This window comes from Equus asinus, chromosome 5 (genome assembly GCF_041296235.1).
Source record: "Equus asinus isolate D_3611 breed Donkey chromosome 5, EquAss-T2T_v2, whole genome shotgun sequence".
NCBI lineage: Eukaryota > Metazoa > Chordata > Mammalia > Perissodactyla > Equidae > Equus > Equus asinus.
The window spans coordinates 36,880,025-36,899,122 of record NC_091794.1 but is presented as its reverse complement, the minus strand read 5'-3'; the positions used below and the strand labels follow the sequence as shown (position 1 = coordinate 36,899,122).

The following is a 19,098-nucleotide window of genomic DNA, read 5'->3' as shown; positions in this document are numbered from 1 at the left end:
GTTCTTCTTCCCCTTCTCAAAGTTCTTTCATTATCCAATGTAAAATCTAAACTCCTCATGGTGCACAAGGCCTGCCTCGTTCTGATTCAGGCGTATCTATCCAGTTTCATTTCCTTCCTTTCTCCCGCTTCTCTTTTCCCCTTTATTTCTCAGCAGTACTGAACTGTTTGTTCATAGGATACACTAAACATTGCCCATCTTCGCTTTGCATATGTGTTCCTCCCTCTTAGTCCACTTTGTTTTCTTAAAAGCAGTTTACCTGTATGTATTAAGAGCTCTCAAGTTATACATGTGTATTGATCCAGTAATTCCATTTTGGAAAATAGATTTTAAGGAAATACTGTGAAAGAAAAAAGTTAATATTAAAATATCCTTATTAGCATTTACAGAGTGAAAAAGCTATTTAAAAAGGAGGATGGAGCAGATGGCTAAATAAACAATACGGTTTGTTGTTATTGCCACTAAGTTGATTCCTAGTGACCTGTGTAGAACAGAGTGGAGCCCTGCCCAGTCTTTTTACGCCATCCTCTCACCTTCCGGCACTACATCAGACAAGGCTCTGCTGCTGTTCAAAGGGTTTTCATGGCCAATTTTTTCAGAAGTGAGTGGCCAGGTTTTTCTTCCTAGTCTGTCTTAGTCTGGAAGCTCCACTGAAACCTGTCCACCATGGGTGAGCCTGCTGGTATTTGCAATACCAGTGGCATAGCTTTCATGCATCACAGCAACACAGTGTGACAACTGACGGATGGATGGTACAGTTCCCTGACCAGGAAACAAACTCAGGCCGTGGTGGTGAGAGCACCGAATCTTAACCACTAGACCACCAGGGCTGGCTAAACGTTGAGGTGTCTGAGCATAATTGAATGCCAAACTGGCAAGCTTGGCAATCTGAGTGTAAAAATAATGCTAAACTCGAAAAATACTAACATTACATAGTGTACACACATACTATTAGTGTGTATGATTGAATGGTTGCTAAGAGGATATGGAGAGATGTAGATATCTTATTGTTCACTATATTCTTTGTCCCCATAGATTTGCTTAAGTTAATAATAAAAATGAGAGCAATTGTTAGTAGTTTAGAAGGGTCTGCTCTTTGCTTTTAAAACTTCTGAAACAATGAAGACTGCCGTGTAAGAGCAATATATTAAAGTTTCAAAAAATGTGCTTCATTTATATTTAAAGAAGTCTTTCCAAATACCCATATTTTTCTATTTACAATGAAAAGGACACATTTTAAGATCCTTGTGGCTTTTAAAATCCTACCCTTTCTTCTGTTCTATTTATGTTACTGTTTTTTTATTCTTTGGCCTTGTTTTTGGTTTCTTTTTTGGTTTTCTACTTTTTTTATTCCTTCTCTGGGTTTAATTGAGCTTTTTATGTGATTCTATTTTTTCTCCTCTCTTAGTATATCAATTATATGTACATTTTTAAATATTTTAGTGGCTGCCCTTCAATTTGCAACACACAATTATAAGTAATACAAGTCTAATTACAAATAACACTATAGTACTTCTTGGATAGTACAAGTGCCTTATAACAGAGGATTCTTAATTCCTCCCCTCATGTCCCGTATGACATTCTGTCATTTATTTCACTTATCCATAAGCTATAATCACTGAATACATTGTTACTATTATTCTTTTGGGCAAACTCTTTTCTGTTAGATCAGTTCAAAATAGGAAAAATAAAAGATTTTATTTTAGCTTCATTTATTCCTTCTCTAACACTCTTTCTTTATGTAGATCCAAATTTCTAACTTATATCATTTTCCTTCTTTCTAAAGAACTTCTAACATTTCTTGAAAGGCAGATCTACTGATGACATACTCCCCCAGTTTTTGTTTGTCTGAGGGAATAGTTCTTTTTCACTCTTGAAGGAGAATTTTGTTGGATACAGAGCTCTGGGTTGGTGATTTTTTCTTTCAACACTTTAAGTATTTCACTCCATTCTCTTCTTGTTTGCATAGTTTAGGAAGAGAAGTCTGATGTAATTCTCTCCCTTGCTCCTCTATACATAAAGGTTTTCTTTTCCCTCTGACTTTCAAGATTTTCTCTTTGTTTTTGATTTTCTGCAGTTCAAATATGATATGTGTAGGTGTGGATTTTTCGGTATCCTACTAGGTATTTTCTGGGCTTTCTGGATTGGTGGTTTAGGATGTGTCATTAACTTGGGGAAATTCTCAGTCATTATTGCTTCAAATATTTCTTCTGTCCCTTTTTCTCTTTCTTCTCCTTACGGTATTACCACTATGTGTGTGTTACACCTTTTATATTTGTCTCACAGTTCTTGGATCTTCTGTTCTCGTTTATTTTCCCCGAGTCTTTTTTTCTGTTTGTATTTTAGTTTTGGAAGTTTCCATTGACATAGCTTGAAACTCACTTATTCTTCCCTCTGCTGTGGCCATGCTGCTGATGAGTCCATGAAAGGTTTCTTCATTTCTTTTAGTGTTTTTAATGTCTAGCATTTTCTTTTGTTCCTGTCTTAGAGTTTGCATTTCTCTGCTTACTTTACCCTTGTGTTCTTACATGTCACTTTTTCCATTAAAGCCCTTTGCATGTTAATTATAATTGCTTTAAATTCCCATCTGATAAATCCAACATCTCTCCCATATTTGAGTCTGGTTCTGATACTTGCTAGATCTCGTCAAACTGTATTTTTTGTCTTTTAGTATGTCTTGTAATTTTTTATTGAAAGCTAGACATGATATACTGCATAAAAGGAACTGAGGTAAACAGACCTTTGTTGTGAAGTTTTCTGTTTATCTGGCTAGGTGTTAAGCTGTGTTTACTGTTTGCTATAGCTGTAGGTGTCTGAGGCTGAAGTTTCCTCAAATGTCCTCGTTTTTGTCTCCCTGGTCATTCTCTGGGTTTCCCTAGAGACTTCTTCTAAAGTAAGATCTGAGATGTGTAGTTCTTTTCAGTTGTATTCCCGTTACTGTACAGGAGCCCTACTGATGTGGTGGTGAGGTGTGGTGGGAGGGGAGGCATTCTATAGTCTTGTGATTAGTGTTCAGTCTTTAGTGAGCCTGTGCCCTGGGCAGTGACCTTCCCAAGTACTTTGTAGTACCTCTCCCTACCTCTAAGTGAAGCAGAAGGCTGGAGGGGCCTGGAGTTGAATATTTTCTTTCTCCCACATGGAAAGCTACAAGGGGCTGGAGTTGGTTATTCCTCTTCCCCCAGCTTGGTTAAGCTTTAGTAAAACCCCAGTCAGTTAGGTTCTGGTAAACTAGTTTCCCTTGAGGGCAGTTGTATTTGTTTATTAGGGCTGCCTTCACAAAGCATCACAAGCTGTATGGCTTAAATGACAGAAATTTATTGTCTCAGTTCTGGGAGCTTGAAGTCCAAGATCAGGTTTGGCAGAGTTGATTCCTTAGAGGGCTGTGAGAAAGAATCTGTTCTGTGTCTCTGCTCTAGCTTCTGGTGGTTTGCTGGCAATCTTCGATATTCCTTAGCTTGTAGAAGCATCACCCTGATTTGAGCCTTCATCTTCACATGGTGTTGTTCCTGTGCGTATGTTTGTGTCCAAATTTCCCCTTCTTTTGAGGGCACTGGTCATATTGAAGTAGGGGCCCACCCTACTGTAGCGTAACCTTATCCTAACTTAACTAATTCTATCTGCAAAGACCCTATTTCCAAATAAATACACATTGTGAGGTACTAGAAGTTAGAACCCTAACATGTGAATTTGGGGGGACATAATTCAGTCCATAATAGCAGGCCTTGTTAAGAAGAACAAAATTCTCTGGGTATATTTCAAAATGGCCGCTTTTCCCCACCCCACTGCTAGAAGCATGATGGGATTTTTCTCTCATCTTCACAGTGAGAACCTGGTGGGCCTCCTGGAGGTAAAACTCATGAAAGTGAGGGAACTTCCCCCGAAGACTTGGCCCCCCCTGGAATTTTTAACTCTCAGGTTTCCACACTGAACCTCCAGCAGTTCGTCAATTACGGTTTAATTAAGTTTAACCCAGTACTGTCTCCAGTAGCAGTGGTTTCTGCTCCAGTAAGCTGTGGTTTTTATATCTGCTGTCTGTCTCTTTCTAATTTGGGTGGTGGCAGTTTGCCCTGTGACCTCAATACTCAGATGGATCCAGGAAGGATTGTTGATTTTCAGTTTGTTCGGCTTTTTTCCTCTGAGGACGGAAGTGTTAACTTTCAATGTCTTTACATGCCAGACCAGAAACCAGAAGTCTTTGTTCTCTATATGTTCAGAATTATATGTGGATATCATAATAGATTTATAGTAGTCTGACCCAGCTTCAGTTCAAAATCTGTTTCTGGAAACTGTTTAAAGAATGTCTCTGTGGTGAGGTCACAGAACTGCCGCTCTTCCATCTCTTCCAATTCCATCTATCACTTGAGGCAGAGAATGACATCGGGTTTCTCACCTAAACCTGAAAGTGCACCAGTTTAAGTATTATGGGGAGATGCCAGGACCTGCGTCTTTCCAGTCTTTTTCTACTTGGGTCACATTAAGACAATCTTTCCTAATAGGATTGCTAGCAGATTTTAGTGATGAGAGCTTTGCATTGGGAAGAAAATATACATTACAGGTAACTGCAGTTTTCTTCTTATTAGTGTTATGAATAGTGGAACTTTGGAAAATTTGTTTTAGCTATGCTATGAGTTTTTAACTGAAATCTATACAGCGTTGGAATGATCCAAAACTTGATAAGATTATGGAGCTAAATTATTTTTTCTGCCCCTAAAGTCATTGGGCTCGTATTTCTGTTAGCTTATAAAGCCGTTCTTCCTGCTTATGTAGGAGAACATTCAAAACAGTATACTTTTTTATGAATATCAGAGAGAAAACAAAATTTCTTTTAAGATTTAAAGGAGGACATTTGGACACTTGATTATTAATCAAACTCTGGAGATGGAAAGTGGCCAAATCCCCTACAGATCTGTCTTCGATCTGCTGTTACATCATTTGATGCAGCAGAATCTTTGCTGTTAGACAAATGGTACACTTGTCTGCTTTGGTCTGTGCCTCGTAAAAGTTTATAAGGGATTGTGGCTCTTCCTGTGTGAGGGGTACTGACAGCTGTGCACAGTGTAATGGGTCATCATGGAGCTCAGAGAGACCAAAGCATGCTACTGCGCTCCTTCTTCCCACAGGACGGGTTTCCATCTAAGCCAGTTGCCTGTCCAGTTTGTGGAACATTGTAACTATGTTAAAGTTTCATATAAATTTTGTAGGTACTGTCTTTGCTACTTATAATAACCACATCTGAAGTATTTTTCAGGCAGATTGGCATGCTCACTCATGTTTTGTTCAGTTGACACAGGATTACATTGTGGCATCTTTAACATGGAATGTATATGGAGGGCTAAAAGTTCAGCTGAGCAGCCTTGTGAAGCAGCTTGCTTTGAATTAAAACTATATGGAAAATAATTTACTCTTGTGTGTTGTGAGTGATATATCTGAGTTCTCAGTCTAAAAGGTACCAAGTAGTCGTTAGTATGCCACCACCTCTAAGGACTGGATCTGTGGGAATAAGGAGAGAATTCAAGTAGTCAGGATTTAGGCTAAGCTGAGGTGACCCTAGTTGTCAAAACAAGTTACTGAGGGAAATTGTGAAATCCTCTTCCTTGGAAATCTAGAAGAGTAGTCTAGACTATTTTTGTGTGGTATTTAGAATGAGGAGGAAGGACTCAACCAGACTTTTTTCATTCCTGCACAGCTTTTATTTTCTCTGGCAAATATTTTGAAATCAGCATTTAAATTTTAGAATCAATTTAATGTAATTTTTTCAAAACTGGTAGTTTATCCTTCCCCAGAAATGGCCTAATGTGCAAGATTATAATTTTAAATTATTTTCACAACCTAAGTAAGAATAGATATTTTCTTCAACCTGAATTTTGGGGTGTGGTTGGTATGTATGTGTTGTGTATTTCACAAGGCAGACAAATGCTTTCTTTTAAAGCTGACAAGATAAAGCCTTGTAAAATTCTCCGTTTTATATATACTTAAATGTTTATATCTTTTAAGTCAATGCTGTTATTAAAATAGAAATTCCCAAAGAGTAGGTATGCTTTAGGTCTAAAATATGTAATTTTGACAGCCATTAAAGTTAGCAGTGGGTATATGGCAAAGTAGGCAGCTCATAGAAGACTAACAGAAATAGCTTTGGGAAATGGATATAACAAATTGTATTTATATGCAAGACTGATAGCAGTCAGAAATGGGTGTAAATTCATTAATGCTACAGTTTATTTATTAAAGGTTTGGTTATGTTGATGTTGCCCGATCATTTCCCAGCACACACATTATTTCCCTCCCAGATGAACGCATCAAAATCTATTCATCTGGGTGATTTGCTTGGTTTGATGCATATTCACATCTTCAGTACTTGTAAAGAGTTTTGTCAATAAATGTTCTGGAAGTAATTAAATACTCTGATTCATTGGCACATGCTTATGTCTAATCTTAATTTGTTCCATAGCCTTGCATTTATAAGACATATTAGCGGAAGTCTGGTGTAGATAAAATGTTAACACCACTTACAATATGGCAGAGACATCTGGAAAGTACACTGGCTCACCTTAATGTCGAGAAACATTTGTTAGCATTCTCTTTCTCTTTTACCTAATAGTGTTCTGTTGAGACACAACCTTGATCCTATGTACAGAACTATCATTTCCCTGGGTTTATCATGTGCGTCTTCTGCTTTCTCCATGTAGAACTTTCTGACAGGATTTATTCCTAGCTTTACCTGACTTTATAGCCCTAGTCCTTGTAATTTTCACCCCTCTATCCTATATTTCGTTCCCTCTGTTTGCATGCAATCCGGTACACTATTTCCAGTCAGTTCACTTCGGTTCAATGTACGTTTACTGAGCACCTATTTATTATGTGCCAAGACTATGCTAATACTGGGGAAATAACAATGAACCAACACGGTCTTTGCTTTCCCAGTTTATAGTGTAATTAAACAGATAATTTTCAGATTATATGATAAGAACTAAGGTAGTGGTCCCCATAGGGCATAACCAGTCACTTAAAAAAATTCCACATTAAAGGCAGTTGTGAAATTTAAAAAAAAATTGAAAATTCGATATTTGGGATTGACAGTTAATTTGAAGAGATAGTGAATTAGCCCATCAGCAAGTATTGAAAGCATCGAGCAGTAGAACTTACTGAGCTCATCACCCAACCTCTAGTCAAGAGTGAGTGTCACCAAGCTCTTCATTTAGGAAGGATTACCCATATGTAAATATAATTCCTTCTTCTGTAACTGAAGTCTCTTACTAGTAAAAATAAGAGGGCTCTTTACCATCATTTATAGAATATTTAGAAGCCCAGATCCTTCTCTCTGGAGTCCAGAGATTCCCACCTATGGCTCTTGGTGTGCTGTGCGTGGGCTCCAGGTGTTCTTAGAGACTGACCCCCTCGGGTCGTGGGGTGGTTCTTGAGGCACCTAGAGTGCCCTGTCATCAATCTTATTTTACTCTGATGGGCCATACAAATATTGTTGCTTTCTCTGTGCCACAATATGAGAAAAGCTGGCAAGTGTTGCTTTAGACAATCTGCCTTAACCTTTCTTCAGAAGGTCAGTTTCCCAAGCAGTCATTTTGTGTCTTATTAACCCTATTTCAATTCTTTATATAAGGAGCTTCAGTTGAGGAATTCCGAAGAGAAGATAGGACTTTCAGTAGGAACTGATTTGTTTTGAAACAAGAGAGAAGATGATTCTTAGGTCTCCCGTGAACAACAGTTGATTTTCTAAATAGTTCATTTTGGCCACCCGTAGTTGAGTGTCCTCCATGATACAGCTAATCCTCTACTTCCACAGCTTCTGTGTGGGCACTATGACTAGTGAACTTGGTGAATAGCTGGCAGACAAGGCAAATGAACCCATAAATGTTGTGTATCCTACTATTCATCCAATTTTTTGTTTTAACAACACCCAAATAGTTAGCCGTTACTACATGCAAGACACTGTTGTAGGCTTTGAGAATTCATTAGTGAGAAGATACCTCATGCCTGCCCTCCGAGTTTATCGTCTTGTAGAGAAGATAGATAATTAAAAAGTAATTACATTATGGTGCGTTTGGTGCTGCGAGGGAAGGACAGCGGGGAGTGCTGGTGAGACTGGAAGATGGTTTGTTATGTACAGGTACTCAGGGATCAAATCGTTTAAACTGAATTGGGTCGATCTTTGTTTCTTTTAGAGCAACAGTGTGTCTTTTGGTGTTATTCAGAGGCACCTTCATGGAATATTATTTCCTTAATTGTTGAGTGTAAACTGAGAAATACTGTGATTTAGAGTGCCTCTGACGTAACTTACTGCTAACCTAAGTAACAGGGAGACTTTTAATTCACAACTTTTCCTGACCAGAAGATAGTCTTGGTTTTAAGGTAACATTTTTTTTTTACCTGTAGCCTGAATTATAGATGTGAATAAATAATGCTACTCTCTTGCCTTTTATGCTTTCAGGGAAGGTATTCATGTAAATCAAGAATTGCTGCAAATATCTCCCTGTATTACAGAGCAGTTCATTGAGCTGCTCTGTCAGTTCAACCCGGACCAAGTTATAGAGACGCTGCAAGTCCTTGAGTGCTACCGCCTAGAGGAAACTATTCAGGTGAGACCAGTAGTGTAGTGGAGACAAGCGTGGGCTTTTCCTAATCAGTCACCATTTTACAGGGAGCAAGGGGAAACTCACACAGTGAACCACTTGCCTAAGCTGAAGCTCGAAGGTGGTAGCACCTGAGATTGAACCCAGACAGACTGGCTCCATGGCACATGCTCTTCATTGCCTCCCTATTTAGTAAAGTCAGAAACAGCACATGTCCATCATTGTTGTTAATCAAGTTTCACAGCTATTCTGACCAACATGATAAGCCTAGAAAAAGGAATACAAGAAACATATTAAAAGGAGAAAACCAAGCTCTTGTTCGCAGGCACTGATGGTGAGATAGTCCTGCTGCGCCGTAAGACTGACTAGGCTGAAGGGAATTCAGTAGCCGTAGCACAGGCTCTGCTTTGGTTCTCTTCCCTTGTTTTCTCCTGTTTCCATATGAGAAGCTAGTACATTCCCCATTTAAAGTTTATTTTAGGGGCTGGCCTGGTGGCTGGCAGTGGTTAAGTTTGTGCACTCTACTTTGGTGGCCCAGGGTTCACAAGTTTGGATCCTGGGAGTGGATCTAGCGCTGCTTGCCAAGCCATGCTGTGGCAGCATCCCACATAAAATAGAGGAAGATTGGCATAGGTGTTAGCTTAAAGCCAATCTTTCTCACAAAAAAAAGAAAAGAAAAGAGATTTATTTTTAAACTACCATTATACCTCCTTTCCTTTGCTATCAATACTCATGAAACAGTAAGCTATATTTTTTATTATCCACTTCCTGAACTGCCCACACACTTTAAAATTTTTACATTATGAAATATTTCAAATATATTGAAATATGCAGAATATCAAATACCTATATACCCACCACCCAATTTTATAGTTGTTAACATTTTGCCGTACTGGCTTCAGATCTTTGATGTTTTGTTGTTGGTTTGTTTTAAATAAAACATTTTTTTTTTTACCTGTAGCCTGAATTATAGATGTGAATAAATAATATTCAATAAAGCACCTTTTATGCATCACATTCCCCTCTTCTCCCCTGAGGTCCCCACCAACCTCACGATGGGAAGTTTCTTCTTCCCATTCGTGTTTTTTATTTTTCCTATTTATGTGTTGATCTATAAAATACATGATACAGTCTTACGTGTTTTTGGAATTTTTATTAATGGTATCATAATACATATCTCATTGCAAATTTCTTTTTTCATTAAATGTTTTTTAAACCTATCATTTTTTATACATCTAGATCTAGTTCATTCATTTTAATGGTTGTATAATATTCTATTGAGTGAATATGCTACAGCTTATTTATTTCCCTATCGATAGGCATTCATATTGCTTCCAGTCTTTTACTTTATAAGCAATGCTACATTATACATCCATGTCATATTTCCTTGTGTTTCCATGTGAGGTTTCTCTAAATAATACATCTGGAAGTGAAATTCTTGAAACAATAGAGTAGCTTAATTCTACTGATATTACCAAGTTGATTTTCTGTTTGTTTCTATTCTCATCATCAGTGTTTGATATTTGCTGTTTTTCCACATTCTCACTGATTACTAATATTTTTAGACTTCTTAATTTTTACTCGTGTGATGGATATCATTGATTACGTATGACATTGAGCATTATTCCATATATTTAATGACCCTTTTGATTTTCTTTTCTCTGAATTATCTATTCATATCATTTGCCCTTTTTTCTACTGAGGTTTTGCCCTTTGCTTGATTTCTGTTTCTTTCTCATTTCTGCATCTCTAATCCTTTGCTGATTTGGTGTGTTGGATATGCCTTCTTGCAGTCTTTTGTGGCATGTCTTTTAACTTGGTTTTTAGTGACTTCTATTTTATCAGTCTTTTCCTGTAAGGTTTAAACTTTTTTGTGTGTCTTATTTCCTTTCATAATTTTATGGCATAAAAGATATCCTCTTATATGAGTTATATAGTTTAGCTTTTTACATTTAGGCTTTTAATTCATCGGGAATTTATTTTTGTAAACAGATCGTGAGAGATTTGTATATTTTTTTCCACATCCATAGCTAATGGCCCATGAGGCATTTTATCGTCTTTTCCTCACTGACTTATAATGCCACACCGCTGCGTACCAAACTCCCAAATATACGTAGATCTGTTTGTGGATTCTGTTGTGTTCCTTTGGTTATTTGTCTTTCCTTATACCCATACCACATATTTTAATTAATACAGCTTTACAATAAGGCTTATTATTTGAAATAAGAGTCTTCCCCCTTCATTCTTTCTCTTTAAAATTCTTTGGCTACTCTTGGCTTCTTACTATTCTACATCAACTTAGGAATCACATTATCAGGTTCTTTTAAAAAAAATTCTTCTGGGATTTTGATGAAAAAATACATTGAATTTGTAGATTAATTCAGGGAGATTGACATCTTCTGGTATTGAGTCTCCATATTCAGGAATACGGTTGTCTTTTCAAAAGATCTTTTATGCTGTTTGGTGAGATTTTATTACTTCTATATAATATTTTATATGAGATTCTTGCACACATTTTCTTAAATTTGTTCCTAGAAACTTATACTTTTTGTTAACATTGTGAAAGGAAATTTTTTGAAAATTTTTTTATTGATTGCTGCTGCTATAGGTTAATAATTTTGGTGCATTGTTTTGTATCTGGTAACCAGGCTGAGTTCTTTTTTCATTCAACTAGTTTCTAGATTTTTTAATGACAAAGATATTTTATGAGAATAATGGTACTTTTGGGTTGTTTTCTTTCCAGTCTTATACTTTTTTCTGCCTCTTATCAGATGTCTAGGAGCTCTAGGATATTATTGAGTAGAAGCAGTGACAGTATGCATGCTTGCCTTGTTCCTGATTTAAAAACGAACGTGTCTAACATTTTACATTAAATATGGTGTTTATTATAGAATTTTAATAGATAATTTTTATTAAATTAAGAAAGTTCCATTCCCAGTTGTGTTTTGTTTTTGTTTTTGTCAAGACTGGGTGCTGCATTTTATCAGACTTTTTCTGCATTTATTGAGATGATCACATGTTTTTCTCCTTTAATCTCTTAACCTGTTAACATGTTATTTGGGCCTCTCTTTTTTCTTACTACTAAGAAAGTTTTATTCTACTTTATTAGTTTTTTCAAAAACTAATTTGGGGTTTGTTAAACTTCTCCATTGTTTCTCTGTTTCTTTTCTATGGCATTATTTTCTGTGTGTATTTTCTTTCTTTTGTCTTCTTAGCTTAATTGGTATGTCTTTTTCACTTAGTAGAAACTCTTAATTTATTAAATTTTATTAAGATCCCTCAAGTTGACGTGGAGTGTTTTCTTTGTCATTTTGTTCTAAATGTTGTGTGTATAATTTCACTTACCAATTTCCGGTTTATATTATTACTATTTATGTGTATGTGTTACTTTTTCTCCAATAGACCTTATTCAGATGTGTAACAATGTTTTAAATAGATCAGTGAAAAAAAATGGATGAACGTAGTCCAGTTAGAACTGCCAAATGGGCCACTATAAAACTAGAAGGCCAAATATTTGCATATTATACTGTAAAGTAGCGTACTACTAAGGTATGAATTCGTTATTTATTATCATGCAGTATTTTCATCCTTAATAGGATCTTCTCACTACACAGACAAGATTTGTGAACAAAAATCTCTATCTTTTCTTCTTTCCTAGATTACCCAGAAGTATCAACTTCATGAAGTCACTGCTTATCTATTAGAAAAGAAAGGAGATATTCATGGTGCCTTCTTAATAATGCTAAAGGTAACATTTTACTCTGTTTGCTTTGTCATGTTTCTGTGTATCCCTCTATCAATTCATCAGTCCATCTTTTTTAGTTGAGATATAATTGACATATAACAGTGTGTAAGTTTTCATCAATCCATCTTAATTTCTTATGTTTCAAAGTAAGTTGCAGACAATAGTGCATTTTACCTCTAAATATTTTTATCATGCATGCCATTGACTAGAGTTCAATATTTCTTTCTGGGTTTTTTTAAGGTAAAATGCACATACAACAAAGTTCACAAGTCTTGTGTACCATTTAATGAGTTTTGACAAGTGCATACACCTGTATGTATAGCCCTAGTTCCTAACAAGACAGAGAACATTACCTTCACCCCAGAAAGTTCTCTTATACTTCTTCATAGTCTGTTCTCAATCCCATCCCCCCAGAGGTAACCACTCTTCTGATTTTTTTCATCGTGGATTAGTTTTGCTTGTTCTGTTCATTCATGTTAATGGAATTGTACAGTAGGTACTCTTGTGTAATTCTTCTTTCCTTCAGCATAATGTTTTTGAGATTTATCTATGTTATTTCATGTATCACTAGTTTGTTCCTTTTATTGCTGAGTCACTTAATTGTATGAATATAGCACAGGTTATCCATTCTCATGTTGATTGATGTCTGGGCTATTTCTAGTCTTTGGCTATTATGAATAAAGCTACTGTGATCACTCCTATACGCAAATGTTTTTATTTCCCTGGAGTCAATACCAAGGAGTGGAATTGCTGGGTCACAGGATAGGTATAGGTTTAGTTTTATAAAAAGTTATCAGATCTCCTTCCAAAGTGGTTATACCACTTTACATCCCACCAATAGTGTATGAAAGTTGCTCCACATTCTCAGCAACAGTTGGTGTTCTATCAATTTTTCAAAGAATTTTTTTCCGTTTTTTTAGTTGTTATAAAATATGCATATCATAAAATTTACCATTTCAGTGGCATTAAGCATATTCACATTGTTGTGCAATTATCACCATCATCCATCTCCAGAACTTTTTCAACTTCCCAAACTGTAACTCTATACCCATTAGACAGTTACTCCCCATTCCTACCTCCCTGCTCCTGGCAACCACCATTCTACTTTCTGATTCTTTGACTTTGTTTACTCTATGTACCTCATATTCATGGAGTCATACAGTGTTTTTTTGTGTGTGTCTAGCTTATTACACTTAGTATAATATCTTCAAGATTTATCCATGTTTAACACGTGTCAGAATTTTATTCCTTTTTAAAGCTGAATAATATTCCATTTTATGTATTATATTGCATTTTATTTATTCATCCATTGATGGACACTTGGGTTACTCCCACCTTTTAACTATTGTGAATAATGCTGCTATGAACATGGATGTACAAATATCTTTTCGAGACCCTGCTTTAATTTCTTCTGGGTATATATCTAGAAAGAGAATTGCTGGATTAAATGGTAATTCTGTTAATTTTTGAGGGATTGCCATACTGTTTTCTATGGTGGCTGCGCCATTTTGCATTCCCACCAGCAGTGCACAGGGGCTTCAGCTTCTCCACATCCTCACCCACACTTCTTATTTTCTGTTTTCTTGATAGTAGCCATCCTAATGGCTGCGAAGTGTTATATCTGTTTTTTAAATATTATCATCTAGCTAGGAATAGATTAGGGATGTCCTTTTTATGTCAAAAACTACTCCATATTAGCTTCTAGGTTTTTTATAGCCATATAAGTGTAAAGCAGGCCAGGAAGAATATGCTACAAAGGCTTTGTGTAGGCTCTTAACCTCTTTTAATCTGTAAGTTACCCCTACATCCATTTTTTTCCTTGTAATTTATTTGTTGATAGCATGAACCTGGTTTTAAAGGCTAAGTAAAAGTATTCCTGGCATGGATGGAGGGAAGTGAAGCAAGAAATCCTCACAGGGAATAAGGCCATCATTTGCAAAGACATGGGAATACAAAGAAATATGAACTGCTAGGAGAGCAGCCAGCAGCTTTACTAGAGCTCAACTATCAATACACAGGTCAGGTTAGAAACAAAGGCTAAGTCCAGATTTGGAAAGATTTTGTAGAACATGCTAAAGAATTAGGACTGATTCTGTTGTCACACAGGATCAGCTAAAGGTTTTTAAGCAAGGAACTGGCATAATGTTGTTGTTTCATAAAGACTGCTCTGATCACTGTAGGAAGATCTGGGGGGGAGGGTGTGCAGAGAAGTGCGAGGTAAAAACTCAAAACAGAGCATCTGTGAGGCTGTTGAGTAGTACAGCTATGAATCAGTGAGGGCTTAAGCTTGGTGTGGCAGTGGCGGTGGAGTGAGAAGAAGAGGTGGATTTGAGAACTATTGATCATTTCTATATGGTGTGGAATAAATGAGAGGTGTGGTGATTCTATGATTTTTAGGTTAACATTGACCTATATGGGACCTAAAGAAAAAGAGCAAATTTTGCGTAAAAGGGATGTGTTATGGTCAGTTTCAATGTATATTAAGACACCTTTGGAATATCAGTTAAGGGTATCTAAGGGTCTAGAATGTAGTACAATAGTGGACACTACCACTGCATATTTGTGAGATGTCACACTCAAGGCTGTCCCCTGTGCTATAGGGATAGATTTATATGTCCTTTTTTATTCCCACCCACCTCTTTTTCTCATAACCCACTATGAATTTTATTCCCTTATCCAAAGCATAGATAAATCCTAGTCCTCATTACTGTGCTTAAAGAATGTCAGTGATGACTGTGTGGTAGTGCAACAGAAGCAGAAGTGGGCCGAATAAGTGATACGTGATATTTTGGGTCCCTTCCGATACTGCTAGCTCTGCTTTCTGTGTACACAAGAATGCTCTTCTGAATGATAGTAAGAAACCATTCTTAATAACCTTGTTGTTTCTTGAGGATTTTTCTTTAACATATGTTAATTCAAATATGTGGTGGATTAGAAATACAAAGTGTTCCTTTTACCCCTGCATTCTTTTTTACCTCCTAGAGACTACAGAGCAAACTTCAAGAGATAACACATCAAGAAGAAAGTAAGATCTTGGGTATAATTTACAATTTTTTCTCCAAGGGATCCCATGTTGTAAAAGTTGTTGTCTAATAAACTGCATTTATTGAGTAATAATTAGATTCATCTGCATAATTACTGTTTATCCACTTTAACATTGATCTTAATTTTAGCTCATTTTCAAGGGCTCTTAGTAGGAAATTGTATAAGCCATTGTGGCTTTGTGATGCAAATTGTCAGCGGAGGTCAGTATAAAATTAGGCACTTTTTGCTGCTATTGATTATTCTTTTGGTTATATTTCTGTACTGTTTTTTGGTTATATATAAATGAGATGCATAACTAATGTCATAAAAGTTACTATAATGTGCTGAGCAACAGCAAGTCAGAGCTTCTAATCAGTAAATAGCCAGTGTTTCTGTACTGAATTTATATAATTTTAGCACAAAGTGGTAAAACTTGACAGTTGAGAATCTTGAATGGCTTTGTCATGGGTAGATATATAATTCTCATTATTTTCCTTAACACTTAATATATATTTATTGTTTTCAATTGTGGAAAAGTATACGTAACACAAAATTTACCATTTTAAGTGTACAGTTCAGTGACATTAAGTACATTCACATTGTTGTGCAATTACCACCACCGTCTACGGAACATTTTCAACTTCCCAAACTGAAACTGTGCAGCCATTAGACAATCTCTCCTCATTCCCTCCTCCTTCCTCAGCTCCTGACACCCACCATTCTACTTTGTGACTCTATGAATTTGACTCCCTACTCTAAGTACCTCATATATGCGGAATCATGGTATTTGTCCTTTTATGTCTGGCTTATTGCCTTAGCATAATGTTTTCAAGATTTATCCACGTTCTAGCATGTGTCAGAATTTCATTCCGTCTTAAGGCTGAATAATATTCTCTTTTACTTATATACTGCATTTTGTTTGTCCATTCATCTGCCAGTGGGCACTTGGGTTGCTTCCACCTTTTGAGTCTTGTGAATAATACTGCTCTGAACATGAATGTACAAGTATCTTTTCAAGACCCTGCTTTTATTTTTTCTGGGTATATACCCAGAAGTGAAATTGCTGGATTAAATGGTAATTCTGTTTTTAATTCTTTGGGAAGCCACCATATTGTTTTCCATAGTGACCATATCATTTTACATTCCCACCAGCAAGGCACAAGGGTTCCAGTTTCTCCACATCCTTACCACACTTATTTTCTCTTTTCTTGTTAATAGCCATCCTAATGGGTGTGAAGTCATGTCTCATTGTGCTTTTGATTTGCCTTTACCTAATGATTAGTGATGTTGAGCATCCTTTTCATGTTCTTATTGGTCATTTTTATGTCTTCTTTGGAGAAATGTCTATTCAAGTCCTTTGCCCTCTTTTGTTTTGGATTATTTTTGTATTACTTGACTATTTTCAAAATAGCCCTCCCAAAGTTCAAAGAATCACTTGAAAGGTGATTGTTAGATTGTCCTACCTCTTTAACACACCAGCACATTTCTTGAACCGCTTGGCCCACACATTTCCCTAAACACTTTTACCCTAATTTTGTGTAGATTACTTGCTTATCTATATTTTTTGATGGTTAGGACCTAGGTGATAGGTATTATACTGAATCTTTTTGGAACTTCAGTAAACACGTGATTGACTTTTCCATATTTAGCTCAGCTAAACATTTAGCTATTAGTTTTGTACTGTTGCTATGTGTTCAGTCAATTTAACTTTGTTAGATTTGTTGCATTTATGGTATTTTTCTTTTTGTTATAAGAATAATTTTTGCAGACATGAAAGATTGAGGGAAAAATAAGAAGAATGTTTCCCCTAAACCACAACAATGATTTGCAAGTGGTATGTCTAGGGAAGCCAGTATGTTGAATTCCAATGAAGATAAATTTCTCAGTAATAGTCTTACATCTACCATTTATTTTCAGCTTCAGTTTTTTTCAGTATGCTTAAGAATTTTGGAAGATTTGCTAATTGCAAGATAATGTGCTAGTTCCTTTGGGTTATAATATACATAGATGGCTAAAACACAGTCCTTACCCAAAGAACTACAGTCTTGTGAAGGAGACAGACATGTAAATAAAAATATCTAATGCTGGTAGAATCAAGTATTATAAAAGAGATACAGTGAGAGTGGCAAAGGATGTGGAAAAGTGGGGAACTGTTTGTAACTGATGAATCAGATACTTTTGTGGAAGAGGTGACCTTTGAAGTAGGACTGGAATGACGAATAGGAGTTTGATAGGCAAAAGCAAGAAAGGCCTCTAGGCTGAAAACATGAACATGAAAGTTCCTGGCTAGTAACCTGAAGGAGTGAGAAATAATCCAGTGATGCAAGAGCACAGGGTGAGAAGATGAGCCAGAGTGTTTACCATGTTTACTTACATTCTGTTCTTTTTTTAAAGAATTTTTTATTTTATCTTTTTCCTTTTTCTCCCCAAAGCCCCCCGGTACATAGTTGTATATTCTTCATTGTGGGTCCTTCTAGTTGTGGCATGTGGGACGCTGCCTCAGCGTGGTTTGATGAGCAGTGCCATGTCCGCGCCCAGGATTCGAACCAACGAAACACTGGGCCGCCTGCAGCGGAGCACGCAAACTCAACCACTCGGCCATGGGGCCAGCTCCCTTACATTCTGTTTTTAAAAATTAGAAGTCTTTGATGGTTTTGTGGATGGGACAGATGTGTTTGGACTCGTACTTGAGAAAACTCTAGTGACAGTATAAAAGGGAATGAGAAAGGCAAGATTTGGAAGTCAGAAGTTTAATTAAGAGGCTGTTGCAGTGCAAATGAAGTAATGAAGAGCTCCACCAGCATAAAAGTAGTGGGCTTATGAGAGTAAGGAAGTAGAATCAACAAAATTGGCAGTTTATTTGAATATGTGGGTGAAGGAGAGGGAAGCATCAAAGATAGTGAAGATTCACAAACTGGTTGACGTAAAGACGATGGTTCCCTTAACTTAGTTTGGAAATTTAGGGGAAGGAACAGATGTGAAGCGAGAAAGATGAGTAGGTTTTTTCACATATAAGGTTCAAGGTTCTTGCAGGACATCCATGCAGAGAGAGATTCCTAGAGTCTGTCGAAAATTCAACCTGCAGATTATGAAAGGCCTGAGGGCCAGAGGTGTGTACTTGAAGGTAAAGCAATGTCATGAGAGTTGAAACCATAAGAGTGGCTGAAATTATTGAAAAAGGAAGAGGAAAAGGCCTAAGATAGTATCTTGGAGGAATTACTTACATTTAAGAAATAGGTGGAGGAAGAAATGGTAGAGCAAGAAACGTGAAAGATAATCTCTCTACTAACTAATCCCCAAACAGATGATTGAGAATTTTCCATTGCTAAAGAATATTAAAATGCTAAGTATGATGTGCTTTGAATGTCCTGTGAATGTCAAACATTTATATGGAAAACCCCCATTGCACAGAGTTATCTGTTTTTTAACTGCTAAACCTCTGTATCAGGTCTTATAGATGATTCTATAATAGAAAACTAAAGCTATGCAAGGAAAAAATAGTTTAATTTTTTATAGAAACTCTGGGATTATCAGTAATGTATCCTTAAGTGATGTGAACAATTTTTTCTGAATCTAGATACTAAAGAGGATTCCTCGTTGAAGGATGTTGAAGATACCATGGTAGAGACAATTGCCCTTTGCCAGAGAAATTCACATAATTTGAACCAGCAGCAGCGAGAGGTAGGAGAATGACTACATAGGTACTTAAAAGTCTGTTCTGGTCTGAAACTAGGAATTAATTCT

The 19,098-nt window shown here is 36.5% G+C and overlaps 1 protein-coding gene across 13 annotated transcripts in view; it reads left to right on the top strand.

The window, feature by feature from the left end:
• The window catches only part of VPS8 (VPS8 subunit of CORVET complex), a 236,928-nt gene that overhangs the window by 144,638 nt on the left and 73,192 nt on the right, over positions 1–19,098 (top strand). For 7 of the 13 annotated variants that reach the window (XR_011503257.1, XR_011503256.1, XM_070509284.1 and 4 more), the window contains exons 36-39: positions 8,444–8,591; positions 12,244–12,333; positions 15,313–15,367; positions 18,932–19,035. Coding sequence is in view for 9 of the 13 variants with exons in the window: in XM_070509284.1 (XP_070365385.1) it covers positions 8,444–8,591; positions 12,244–12,333; positions 15,313–15,367; positions 18,932–19,035 (397 nt within the window). In the remaining 4 variants the exon portion in view is untranslated. The remainder of the gene's footprint in view (positions 1–8,443; positions 8,592–12,243; positions 12,334–15,312; positions 15,368–18,931; positions 19,036–19,098) is intronic. The other 6 variants (XR_011503258.1, XR_011503259.1, XM_070509286.1 and 3 more) reach the window with 1 other exon arrangement.